The following is a 13,869-nucleotide window of genomic DNA, read 5'->3' on the forward strand; positions in this document are numbered from 1 at the left end:
TCCGGATTACTGATCCAGCAGTGATTACCATATGCCAAATCCCTCCTTGGTGATGGAAATGGCTTTGCCTAGGAAGCTAACAACAATAAATATCGCTCCAGAGATGACTGGTGAATGCAGACCAAAATAAATGCACAGGAGAACTAAGGAGTTCATATGATTATAGATTTCACTGAATTGAAATCTTCTCCAAGCTCTCCTCTTAAGCTGTGCTAACAGAAGATGCTTTGCACTGTAAGGTGCTGAATAGATAACTGTAAACTATAAACCAAGCACTTTTATGCAAGAATGAGGCTCCACAGATAATCTTCAAAGCATCATTGATGAATTTTTGTATTTGGAATGACCTATTTTCTTAACTGCTGTTCTGGTTTGCCACTGGTCTCCATTACACAGTTACCAAATCTGAGCATTTACAGCAAAAGTGTTACTCCATCCTTTTCCTCATATCCTTGACTGTTGATCTACAAACTTTAGATAAGAAAGCACAGGAAGAAGCAATTTTCATTTTTAAAATTAATATTTTTAAAGTGTTGTTTTGTAGTTTTGAATCACTTCTTGAAAAAGAAACAAAAAGATTGTTTGATCTTATTTTTAAACCATTCTTCATTGTTTCAAGAGACTATTAGAATAATGCTAAGTCCCACTGCATTTTAGCTCCTCAGATCTGTGAAAAGGGCTTTGCTGGTTATCAAAGCTTTCTGGGACATTTTGAATTGGGATTTCGAGAAGTACCATCAAAGATGCTCTCGTCAATTCAAAAGCTACTAAACCACACACCCATAAGACTTATAAGATTGTAAAAAAGTACTAACATTTACCAATTCAAAAGAACAAAAAAATGCAGGTAAATTCAATTGATATGAACATTACCATTTAGCTGATAATTATCCTTGCCTGTTACAACCATGAATGTGGTTCCCATACTATGAGTCCAGTATCAAAACACAGTTAGAAAAAGGGTGGCAAAAAGCGGCCAGCAAGTTTAAACTTTGAACATTTCTGCAAAGCCCTTTTCATAATTCTGCAACACTGGCTTTGATATTTCCATATTGAAATTATATTAAGTTAAAGTGCATAAAAGATTATATGGTACACTTACATCTCTTCTGGGGAAGGTGCTCAGCAGTTTATACTCATCTTTTGGGAAGCCTTTGGAAGCCACAAAATCAAAGACAACTTGGAGTTTGTTGCTTGCTAAGAAACGTCGTTCAAAGAATTCCCCACGTGGTGTTCTGATTCGTAGCTTACTGACAAGTTCATTGCTCTCCTCTCTTGGCTCTGGAGGTAATGACTGCTCAAGGGACAATCGAATAGCCTGGATAAATAACAAGATATAACAGAACTTTCTATGAGTAAGTTCTCATAGAAATTAAGTGCAGAGATCAGTTTTCCACCAAACTTCAGCAAAAATAATAACTTCCCTTTGCCCATTTCAATTATTGGACTTGTAATACAGGTAGTCAATAGGACAACACACAGAAAAGATTTACTATATTAATGGAAAATACAATGGATTGTAACAATTTTCTCATTTATTTTCACCATTTTTATATGAAGTGTTGAAATCTGAAGCAGTTTTAATCTGTTGATGTTTACATTTATTAAGTTGATCTTCAAATCCAGATAACATTGGACAACAAATTTTTGCGAAAGAGTTGCTTCCTCAGAAATTTTTTTGTTCATGCTAGACAGCTTGAAGCTGAACACAAATATAATTTCAGACTACTTGTATCATGTAGGAGCTTCGAGAAACAAGAAAATAAATTTTATTGAATATAATGCATTTAATTGCATAATGGTGCTGATGCTTTGCAATAGTTCAGCTAAGCTAAAAATGTTTTGTTGATGATATTCGTTTGTTCTTGGTGTCTGAGGCTTCTCGCTTGAGTATCCAACAATGATCAGCCAGCACTGATAAGATTCTAGTTACCATGATACCGCTTCTCCATGCCTGCATGTCTTGGTGAAACCTTTCACCATGCTTGTTATTGACAGTCCCAAAATTTACAGGGAAGAAGTCTAAATGGGATTGCAGAAAAATAATATTTAGTGACATGTTGCACTCCATGGTTTTCTATGCTTGAAGCATGTTGTCAACCAGCTGCACAGTTTCGTGCTCTGTAGTCGCCAAGAAAAGTTTCAACTACATCCTTGAATGGGTTCTATGCAATTTTCTCCGATTCCACTACATGTTCTTTGAATTGCCTGTCATTGATGACCTGATTGATTTGTGAACCAACAGAAATGACTTCCTTATCTTGGCATCAGTTATTCTGACTTGAATTATGAATTGAAATAACAAATGTAGTCCATTTCAAAAATATGGTGCATGATAGGGAATTGTCATGGTGATTTTCATGATCAAAATCTACAAGATACATCCAAAAGTGTTCAGGAAGCAAAATCTTTGTTGTCCAGTGTAATCAATGTAGTTATAGTGCCTATAAAAAGTATTTACCCTCCTTGGAAGTTTTCAAGTTTTACTGTTTTACAACATTGAATCACAGTGGCTTTAATTTGGCTTTTTTTGATGCTGATCAATAGAAGAGACTAATGTCAAAGTGAAAACAAATGTCTACAAATTGGTCTAAATTTATTACAATTATTAAACACAAAATAATTGATTGCATAATCACACCCTTCAAGCCAGTATTTAGCATATGCACCTTTGGTAGCAATTACAGCCTCGAGTCTGTGTGCATATCTGGACACTGCAATTTTCCCCCATTCTTCTTTAGAAAACTGCTCAAGCTCTGTTAGATTGCAAGAGAATCATAAGTGAACAGCCTTTTTCAAGTCCAGTCACAAATTCTCAATTGGATTGAGGGCTGGACTCTAACTTGGCCACTCCAGGACATTAACGTTGTTGTTTTAAACCATTCCTGTGTAGCTTTGGTTTTATGCTTGGGGTCATTGTCTTGCTGGAAAACAAATCTCCTCCCAAGTCACAATTCTCTTGCAGACTGCATCAGGTTTTCCTCCAAGATTTCCATGTATTTTGCTGCAGTCATTTTACCCTCTATCTTCACAAGCCTTTCAGGGCCTGCTGCAGTGACACATCCCCACAGCATGATGCAGCCACCACCGTGCTTCACGGCAGGGATGGTGTGTTTTTGATGATATGCAGTGTTTGGCTTACACCAAACACAGCATTTAGTCTGATGGTCAAAAAGCTCAATTTTGGTTTCATCAGACCATAGAACCTTCTTCCAGCCGACTTCAGAGTCTGCCACATACTCTTAGGGAAACTCTAGCCGAGATTTCACGTGAATTTTTTTCAATAGTGGCTTTCTCTTTGGCACTCTCACATAAAGCTGCAACTGGTGAAGCACCTGGGCAACAGTTGTTGTATGTGCACTCTCTCCCATCTCAGCCACTGAAGCTTGCAACTCCTCCACAGTTGTCATAGGTCTCTTGGTGACCTCCCTCACTGGTCCCCTTCTTGCACAGTCACTCAGTTTTTGAGGACCATAAGACATAGACGCAGATTAGGCCATTCAGCTGATCGAGTCTGCACCGCCATTCCATCATGGCTGATCCCGGATCCCACTCAACCCCACACACCCGCCTTCTCGCCATATCCTTGGGTGCCCTGACCAATCAGGAAATAATCAACTTCCACCTTAAATATACCCATGGACCTGGACTCCAGGGCAGTCTGTGGCAGAGCATTTAACAGATTTACTACTCTCTACCTAAAAAAAATCCTCCTTACCTCTGCTCTGGAGGGTCACCCCTCAATTTTGAGGCTGCGCCCTCTAGTTCTGGATACCCCCATCATAGGAAACATCCTCTCCACATCCACCCTATCTAGTCCTAGCCGGTATGTTTCAGTGAGATCCCCCTGCATTCTTCTAAATTCCAGTGAGTATAGGCTCAAAGTTGCCAAGCACTCCTCATATATTAACCCCTTCATTCCTGGGACTATCCTTGTTAACCTCCTCTGGACTCTCTCCAATGACAACACATCCCTTCTGAGATATGGGGCCCAAAACTGTTGACAATACTTCAAGTGCAACCTAACTTATGTCTTATAAAGGCACAGCATCATCTCCTTGCTTTTATATTCTATTCCCCTTGAAAAAAATGTCAACATTGCATTTGCCTTCTTTACCACGGATTCGACCTGTAAATTAATCTTCTGGGAGTCTTGCACAAGGACTCCGAAGTCCCTCTGCAGCTCTGATGTTTGAACCTTCTCCTCATTTAGATAATAGTCCACACTATTGTTCCTTTCACCAAAATGTATTTTCATACATTTCCCAACACTGCATTCCATCTGCTACTTATTTTGCCCATTCTTCTAATTTGTCTAAGTCCTGCTGCAATTGCATTGTTTCCTCAGCACCACCCACCCCTCCACCTATCTTCGTATCATCCGCAAACTTGGCCACAAAGCCATCAATTCCATTATCTAAATCATTGACAAACAATGTGAAAAGCAGCAGTCCCAATATTGACTTCTGAGGAACACCACCAGCAGCCAACCAGAAAAGGCCCCTTTTATTCCCACTCACTGCCTCCTGCCTGTCAGTCATTCCGCTATCCATACCAGTATCTTTTCTGTAATGCCATAAGATTTTATCCTGTTAAACACCCTCATATATGGCACCTTATCAAACGCCTTCTGAAAATCTAAGTTAATGACATCCACTGCCTTTCCTTTGTCCATCTTGCTTGTTACTTCCTCAAAGAACTGTAACAGGTTTGTCAGGCAAGATTTCCCTTTACAGAAACCATGCTGGCTTTGACTTATTTTATCATTAGTCTCCAAGTACCTCAAAACCTCATCCTTATTAATACACTCCAACACTTTCCCAACCACTGAGGTTAGGCTAACTGGTCTACAATTTCCTTTCTTTTGCCTTCCTCCCTTCTTGAAGAGCGGAGTGACATTTGCAATCTTCCAGTCCTCTTGGGCCATGCCAGAATCAAGTGATTCTTGAAAGATCATAACCAATGCATCCATTAACTCTTCAGCAACCTCTCTGCGGACTCTGGAATGTAGTCCATCTGGCCCAGGTGACCTATCTACCTTAAGACCTTAGAGCTTGCCTTACACTTCTGCCTTTGTAATAGCAATGGCACTGACTACTGCTCCTTGACACTCATGTTCCTCTGGTACATGGCTAGTGTCTTCCACGGTGAAGACTATTAAGTTCATCTGCCATTTCTTTGTTCCCCATTACTACCGCACCAGCATCATTTTCTGGTGATCCAATATCAACTCCATTTTACTCTTTATAAAACTGAAAAAACTTTTGGTATCCTGCTTTATATTATTGCTTAGTCTGCCCTCATATTTCATCTGTTCACTTACAGCTTTTTTCAGTTGCCTTTTGTTGAATTTTAAAAACTTCCAAATCATCCCACTTCCCACTCCTTATATGCCCTTTCCTTGGCTTTTACGCAGTTCTTAACTTCCTTTGTCAGCCACAGTTGCCTATTCCTGCCATTTGCGAACTTCGTCCTCTGTGGGACATAACTATCCTACGTCTTGTGAACTATTCCCAGAAATGTCAGCCATCTCTGCTGTGCTGTCATCCCTGCCAGTATCCCCCTCCAATCCACCTGGGCAAGTTCCTTCCTCATGCCTCTGTAATTCCCTTTATTCCATTGTGATACTGATACAAGTGACTTATGCTTCTCCCTCCCAAATTGCAGTATGAATTCAATCATATTATGATCACTGCTTCCTAAGGGTTCCTTTACATTAAGCTCCCTAATAAGATCTGGGTTATTACACAACGACCAAGCTAAGATAGTCTTTCCCTGAGCAGGGTCCAGCACAAGCTGCCCTAAAAAGCTGTCTCGTAGGTATTCAACAAATTCCTTCTCTTGTGATCTGACACAACCTAACTTCTCCCATCCCCTTGCATATTGAAGTCTCCCATTACAATCGTGTCATTACTCCCATTACATGCCTTTTCTAGCTCCCTTTGCAATCTCGACCGCACATCCTGGCTACTATTTGGAGGCCTGTATATGATTCCCACAATGGTTTTTTTGACCCTTGCAATTTTTTAACTCTACCCACAAAGATTCAACATTCTCTGACCCTATGGTACTTCTTTCTAAAGATGTAACTCTATCTCTTACCAACAGAGCCACACCACTGCCTTTGCCTTCCTGCCTGTCCTTTCAATACAAAGTATATCCTTTAATGTTAAGCTCCAACTATGGTCTTCTTTCAGCCACGACTCAGTGATGCCCACAAAGTCATACTGCTCAATCTCTAACTGCGCCATGGGTTCGTCCACCTTAGACTGAATGCTACGCGCATTTAAATACAGTTCCTTCAGTCCTGTGCGCTTTTGAATTTTGTCTTTGTGGTACAATTTAACTCTTTGCTTTACCTGCATTTGTACCCAATCATTGGCTTGACCTTCCTTACGTTCATGTTACACCTATTATCTACTTGTACACCTGTTGGCTCATCCTCAGCTCTATCATCCTGTTTCCCATACCCCTGCCATATTAGTTTAAACCGCTCCCAACAGCTCTAGTAAATCTGTCCACAAGAATATTGGCCCCATTTGGATTCAGGTGCAATCTGTCCCTTTTGTAAAGGTCACACCTACCCCAGAAGAGGTCCCAATTATCCAGAAATCTGAATCTCTGCCCCCTACTCCAATTTTTCAGCCATACATTTATCTGCCACTTCATTCTATTCCCATCCTCACTGTCGCATGACACAGGCAGCAATCCCAGGATTATTACCCTTGAGGTCCTGCTTCTCAGCTTCTTTCCTAACTCCCTTTATTCTTTTTTCAGGACCTCCTCCCTTTCTCCTATGTTATTGGTACCAATATGTACCATGACCTCTGGCTGCTCACCCCCGCCCCCCCCCTTTCAGGATATTGTGGACGCGTCCAGAAACATCTCGGTCCTTGGCACCTGGGAGGTAAACTACTATCCGTGTTTCCTTTTTGCATCCACAGAATCGCCTATCTATCCCCCTGACTAGAGTCCCCTATCACTGCTGCCATCCTCTTCAGTCCCTACCTGTCGGAGCACAGCACCAGACTCAATGCCAGAGGCACATCCATTGTTGATTCCCCCAGGCAGGTCGTTCCCCCATAACAGTGTTCAAAATGGAGTACTTATTGTTGAAGGGGATGGGAGGACGGCCTGCTCTAGGCAGGTTTCCAGCTATGCCATATTCTTTCTATTTTTTGATTTTTGACTTAATTGTACCTCAAGGGATATTCAGTGACTTGGAAATTTTCTTGTATCCATCTCTTGACTTGTGATTATTTTCAATAATCTTTTCACAGAGTTGCTTAGAGTGTTCTTTTGTCTTCATGGTATAGTTTTTGCCAGGATACTGACTCACCAGCATTTGGACCTTCCAGATACAGGTGTATTTTTACTACAATCAATTGAAACACCTTGACTGCACACAGGTGATCTCCATTTAGCTAATTATGTGGCTTCTAAAACCAATTGGCTGCACCAGTGATGATTTAGTGTGTCATATTAAAGAAGGGGAGAGGGCAGGTGAATACTTATGCAATCAATTATTTTGTGTTTTCTATTTGTAATTAGTGTAGTGTAGTGTATATGGATTTCAGCAAGGCATTTGACAAGGTATCCTGTGCAAGGCTTATTGAGAAAGTAAGGAGGCATGGGATCCAAGCGGACATTGCTTTGTGGATCCAGAATTGGCCTGCCCTCAGAAGGCAAAGAGTGGTTGTAGATGGGTCATATTCTGCATGGAGGTCAGTCACCAGTTGTGTGCCTCAGGGATCTGTTCTGGGACCCCTATTCTTCGTGATTTTTATAAATGATCTGGATGAGGAAGTGGAGGGATAGGTTAGTAAATTTGCTGATGACAGAAAGGTGTTGTGGATAGTGTGGAGGGCTGTCAGAGATTACAGCGGGACATTGATACGATGCAAAACTGGGCTGAGAAGTGGCAGATGGAGTACAAGCCAGATAAGTGTGAGGTGGTTCATTTTGGTAGATCAAATATGATGACAGAATATAGTATTAATAGTAAGACTCTTGGCAGTGTGGAGGGTCAGAGGGATCTTGGGGTCTGAGTCCATTGGACACTCAAAGCTGCTGCGCAGGTTGACTCTGTGGTTAAGAAAGCATATGGTGCATTGGCCTTCATCAATCGTGGGATTGAGTTCAGGAGCCGAGAGATAATGTTGCAACTATATAGGACCCTGGTCAGACCCCACTTGGAATACTGTGCTCAGTTCTGGCCGCTTCACTATAGGAAGGACGTGAAAACCATAGGAAGGGTACAGAGGAGATTTACAAGGATGGTGCCTGGATTGGGGAGCATGCCTTATGAGAATAGGTTGATGAACTTGGCCTTCTTTCCTTGGAGCAACGGAGGATGAGAGGTGACCTGATAGAGGTGCCTAAGATGATGAGAGGCATTGATCGTGTGGATAGTCAGAGACTTTTTCCCAGGGCTAAAATGGCTAGCACGAGAGGGCACAGTTTTAAAGTGCTTGGAAGTAGGTACAGAGGAAATATCGGGGTAAGTTTTTTACGCAGAGAGTGGTGAGTGCATGGAATGGGCTGCCGGCGACGGTCATGGAGGCAGATATGACAGGGTCTTTTAAGAGACTCCTGGACAGGTATATGCTCCGGAAAATAGAGGGCTATGGGTAACCCTAGGTAATTTCTCAGGTAAGGGCATGTTCGGCACAGCTTTGTGGGCCGAAGGGCCTGTATTGTGCTGTAGGTTCTCTATGTTTCTAATTAATTTAGTTCACTCTGTAGGGATCTGTTTTCACTATGACATGAAATAGTCTTTTCTGGTTGATCAGTGTAAAAAACACATTAAATCCACTGATCCAATGTTGTAAAACAATAAAATATGAAAACTTCTGGGGGGTGGGGGGGAATACTTTTTCTAGGCACTGGATGTATTAAATTATCAAAATTGCAACAATCGTTCCTAACAGCCGATGAAATTTTTTTGGCAAATACTTCAAAATTATAATAACTTGTATTATACTGAAGTTTCTGCAATTAAATATACAAATAAATATTTCTTCAGTGTTTAGCTGCAAATTATACAGATGTGTGTGTTAATTTGTTTCTGATCTTACATTTTGTGTAAAACTTATTTGTATAGTCCTATATTTATATTTTATAAACTTTTCTTTAAAATGTAAAAGAAAATGGATAATCATGAGAGTTCATGAATTTATGAGTATTTTGTTTAGCTGATTATCTTCTTTTCTGCTCTAAGTTTACCCTAATTTCATACTCACCATATAAAATTAGTATTTAAAGAGTTATTTTCCTTTGGTTTTCAATCATTCTGTATTACATATCCAACTGTTGCCAGAGTTAGCTTCCAACAACATCCTGAACCCGACTAAGCAAGTGAAGTGAGTTGAATGTGCAGCACTTGTTTGTAAGTGGAATTAACCTGTTGCATGAGGACATTAATCTCTGGCCCTGATTTTCCACTCCAGCATTACCTTAGCCAACTACTGAGATTTTGTTCCAGCATGCCCTGCTTCCTCTGGCATCTACATTCGCTTCAGGTCAATAAACCCTGAAGTCTGGCTGTCTTCTCTTTCTTGCTCCATTGCATATTTCTTGGAAAAGCCGCACCAGCTTCATTTACTATTCCATTTTTCCCCACATTGAGGTGTCCCGACCACTTTATAAAAATAGGATTTCTACAGACTTCATCTTTTAACCTTTCTCTGCAAAGGCCAATAGCTTAGCTTGTTCTGCAGTGTTAAAAATGTACAATATATTAAGACCACTAATCTAAGCAGCTATTCCTGAACTAGTACTTGGATCCACAACAAATATACTGAGCACACACAAGAACTAGGAAAGCATCATTTTTCCTATCTTCTCTACCACAACATCTAATCCTTCCATTTTCCCTGCTCTCCTCTTCTCAATGCTTCTCCTCACCCCCAGTTTCCCCCTTTAATCCCTTTGTAGTTTGCAGATGATCTAAAGATAGAAGGAGGGGCAGGTATATAGTGTTGAGGAAGCAGTGAATCAGCAGAAGGGCTTAGACAGATTAGAAGAATGGGCAAACTAGTTGCAGATGGAATATAGTGTAGGGAAGTGTAAAGTCATGCACTTTGGTAGAAGGAATAAATATTTTCTAAATGGGGAGAAAATTCAAAAATCAGAGGTGCAATGGGACTGGGGAGTCCTTGTACAGGATTCCCTAAAGATTAACTTGCTAGTTAAATTGGTGCTAAGGAAGGCAAGTGCAATGCTAGTATTCATTTTGAGAGTACTAGAATATAAAAGCAAGGATATAATGCTGAGGTTATACAAGGCATTGGTCAGACTGCACTTGGAATACTGTGAGCAGTTTTGGGCCCCTTATCTATGAAAAGATGTGCTGGTGTTGGAGATACTCCAGAGGAGGAATGAAAGGAGTAATACATGAGGAGCATTTGATGGTTTTGGATCTATACTTGCTGGAGTTTACAAGAATGTGTGTGTGGGGGGTGGGGGAATTTCACTGAAACCTATCAAATATTGAAAAGCCTAAATACAGTGAATGTGGAGAGGATGTTCCCTATAGTGGGCAAGAGCAGGACCAGAGGGCACAGACTCAGAAGAGGGAATTTAGAACAGAGATGAGGAGGAATTTCTTTAGCCAGAGGGCAGTGAATCTATGGAATTTACTGGTATAGATGGCTTTGAAGGTCAAGAATATATTTAATGTGGATGTTAATAGGTTCCTGATTAGTCAGGCATCAAAGGTTATGGGGAGAAGGCAGGAGAATGGGGTTGAAAAGGATAGTAAGTCAGCCATGATGGAACGGCGGAGCAGACTCTGTGGGCTGAATTACCTAATTCTGCTCCTATGTTCCACGTGCTATATTACCTCCCGCCTTCACACAGCTCTGTTATTTCTGGTTGCAACACAGCACAGGCACTTTTTTAAGGATTTACTGCATCAATTCTTAGGCATAGATACATATAATTCTCCCATGAATGCCCAACGCAATCGGTGATACTGAAGATGGAGCACAGAGCTTTTAGAAGAACAAAAAAAATCAGGTCATTAAATTTCTTTTCTGTTATATATTGTCAGCTCCCCACTTCACTATTCCCGAAGGCTTCTCAGTATAAGTTAACAAAGAAGGCCTTGTCAAGGGTACAACTTTGTTCTTCAGAACAATTAGATTGATAATGTTAATAATATTAAGGTAGAACAAATATCAAGCTGAGCAAACATCCATTTGGCCAATAGGAAAATAAATAAAAGAAAAATGCTTTATTACTGCATAGACCATCTACTCTACAGCTGTATCTGACAAAAGCTGCAAATAAATGGACACTATTGTGTGAGAAGCAACAAACTTTTGGTAAGATCCAATCATAAAAAAAAGACTCATTGATACCACACAGCTAAAGCCTGTTAAAGTGCACTTCTCAAGGCAAACATCTCTTATTGCACTAGCTTTTTAATAAATAAATTCACCTGGCTGTATTTAAATTTTGGCTGTAATGCATCATTACAGAAAGTGTGTGGATTTCCAGAACTGAGGGTTCAAGTTTCAAAACTACATTACCTATGACGGTACTTCTAAGCCTGATTGCACATAAATATACCGACTGAAAAAACATCATTGGTTCATTATCAGAAAAAGTTGTTTTCAATGATCCATCTAACAAAAGGCAATGCAAGCGAACTATTATTTTGTAATCAAGCATTAACACAGAACCTAACACCATATACGAACTGATGTAATTTCAATATTTGTTGTTCAGTACTAAACAATGTTGAGGAAGTAGTCATATTCAAGTCGCTATGTAACAGCTGCAAAATGAAGTCATCTTTTACTTTTCATGGATGTTAAAAGTAACTGAAAATGAGCACTTTTAAAAATTAAAATCTCCTTGACATTTGAACTTTGTACTTAAAAAATAATATACAGATGTCTGCCTAAATTGTGCCAATTTGCCCATTGGTGCCCACTGCAGTTAGGATCAACATTGTTTCTCAAGTCACGTTATAGTACAGTTGTTGGGTGCTATAAATGAAAAACAGCAACAGCTTCCTGATCTGTTTCTCATGTCACGCAAGTCTGAGATAAATTATGTTTTTACTGTGTGAAGATCGACTAAAAATCCAGAAACTAAGGACTGAATGCAAGATTTCCTCCTTGAGGATCTGAATGATGCAATCTGAATAATAAACCTCGGCTAACAATGGAAATGTTAGATTTATAATTGTCTACAAAGTTTTCTGAAATCCATTTGGCCTCCACGCTGACCGCTCTGTGGCATTCTGAATAAAATTACATTTCCACACAGAAAATCCTTGTTTTTTTTTGGCAGCCACAAACAGAAATACTGAGCACAACAGAAAATCAAGCCATGTTAAAAATGTAAAAAAAAATCACATTTAGGGTTAAATATTAAATAAGTAGCCACTGAGAGTTTGCTTAATCTTAATACGTGTCATTATAATTGACAGCATACGCAATTTCTTCAGACAGTTTACATTAGAACTGTAACCAAAATCTCAGTCTCCCACATTTGAGTGAGAACAAACTTACCCCCTCTTTTAACCACAGCTCACCTTTCTAGGAATCATCCTGGTAAACCTCCTCTACACTCTTTGTAATGTACCTACATCCTTCCTCTAGGTACAAAAAGTCCCAAATACAATACTCCAAGTGTGCCCTAATCAATGCTTTGTACAACAGCAACCTGAAGCTCCAACTCAGTGCCTTTGCTTAGGAAGGCAAACATTCCAAACGTCTTTGCCGCAACCTATTCACCTGTCTTTCTACTTTCAAAAAACTGAACTAGCTCCGAAGTTCTCTCTGTACATCAATGCTCTTAAGGTCCCTGCCATTTACTGCATATTACTGCCCTATACTGTGTTACACTTGATGTCCCAAAATGCATTACCTCACACTTGTTTAAATTAAATTCCATCTTCCACTATTCCCATTAACTTTCCAATCTGTATCCTTAGACAACTTCCTTTCCAATCTATGACTCCACCGATTTTCATGTCACTGGTTACAACTTCCAGTCAGAAAAACAACTGTATGCTTCCTATTACTGGATTTCAATGGTAACCAAACCGAATGGATATACAGTGGACACACACAGAATTCTGGAGGAACTAAACAGGCCAGGCAACATCTATGGAAAAGAGTACAGTCGACATTTGGGGCCTAGATCCTTCATCAGGACTGGAGAAAAAAAGATCCAGTCCTGATGAATAGTCTCAGCCTCTTCAAGTGATTTTTGTTGGTCGAACTCTCCTGGGGACAGTAACAAAAGCGTTGAATTTCTTCCATTTGTACACCGTCTACCTGATTCTGGATTGGTGGAGCCCAAACTCTTTAGAAATGGTTTTGTATCCTTTTCCAGTCTGATAAGCATCAACAACCTCTTTACTGAAGTCCTCAGAAATCCTCACTGACCGTGGCAAGGCACACGCCCAAAAACGTGTGATAAAGATCAGACTTTGATAGCGAAGACCTAGGTTTATGTTCTTTAAATAGGGCAGGGCCTCCAATGCACAACCTGATTGTCATCCCATTGATTGAAACATCTGACTGTAATTGGTTCTCTTTATCTAGTTTTAGGACTTTTGTGAAGATCTGATCATATTTTGGGTCATATTTATGCAGAAATAGAGAAACTTCTAAAGGGTTCACAAACTTTCTAGCACCACTGTATTCTTTGGCAATCACCTACACTATCCACAAACCATCAATCTTTGTAATATCTGTAAATTTACTAACCCACCCTTCCATATTTTCATCCAAGTCATTTATTTATTTATTGATTGGCATGTACGATGTTAGCAGGATGATGTCTTTTTCATGCTTTTACAAGGTGCGGAGCAAGAAAGAGAGACTGGGTGGCGAGCCACTCCTCACA

The 13,869-nt window shown here is 40.0% G+C and overlaps 1 protein-coding gene across 2 annotated transcripts in view; it reads right to left on the reverse strand.

Moving 5' to 3' along the window:
• The window catches only part of faf1 (Fas (TNFRSF6) associated factor 1), a 415,765-nt gene that overhangs the window by 30,698 nt on the left and 371,198 nt on the right, over positions 1-13,869 (reverse strand). For both annotated transcript variants that reach the window (XM_063064333.1, XM_063064334.1), the window contains one exon: positions 1,103-1,318. In XM_063064333.1, the coding sequence (XP_062920403.1) occupies positions 1,103-1,318 (216 nt within the window). The remainder of the gene's footprint in view (positions 1-1,102; positions 1,319-13,869) is intronic.

This window comes from Mobula hypostoma, chromosome 12 (assembly GCF_963921235.1).
Source record: "Mobula hypostoma chromosome 12, sMobHyp1.1, whole genome shotgun sequence".
Classification (NCBI taxonomy): Eukaryota; Metazoa; Chordata; class Chondrichthyes; order Myliobatiformes; family Myliobatidae; genus Mobula; species Mobula hypostoma.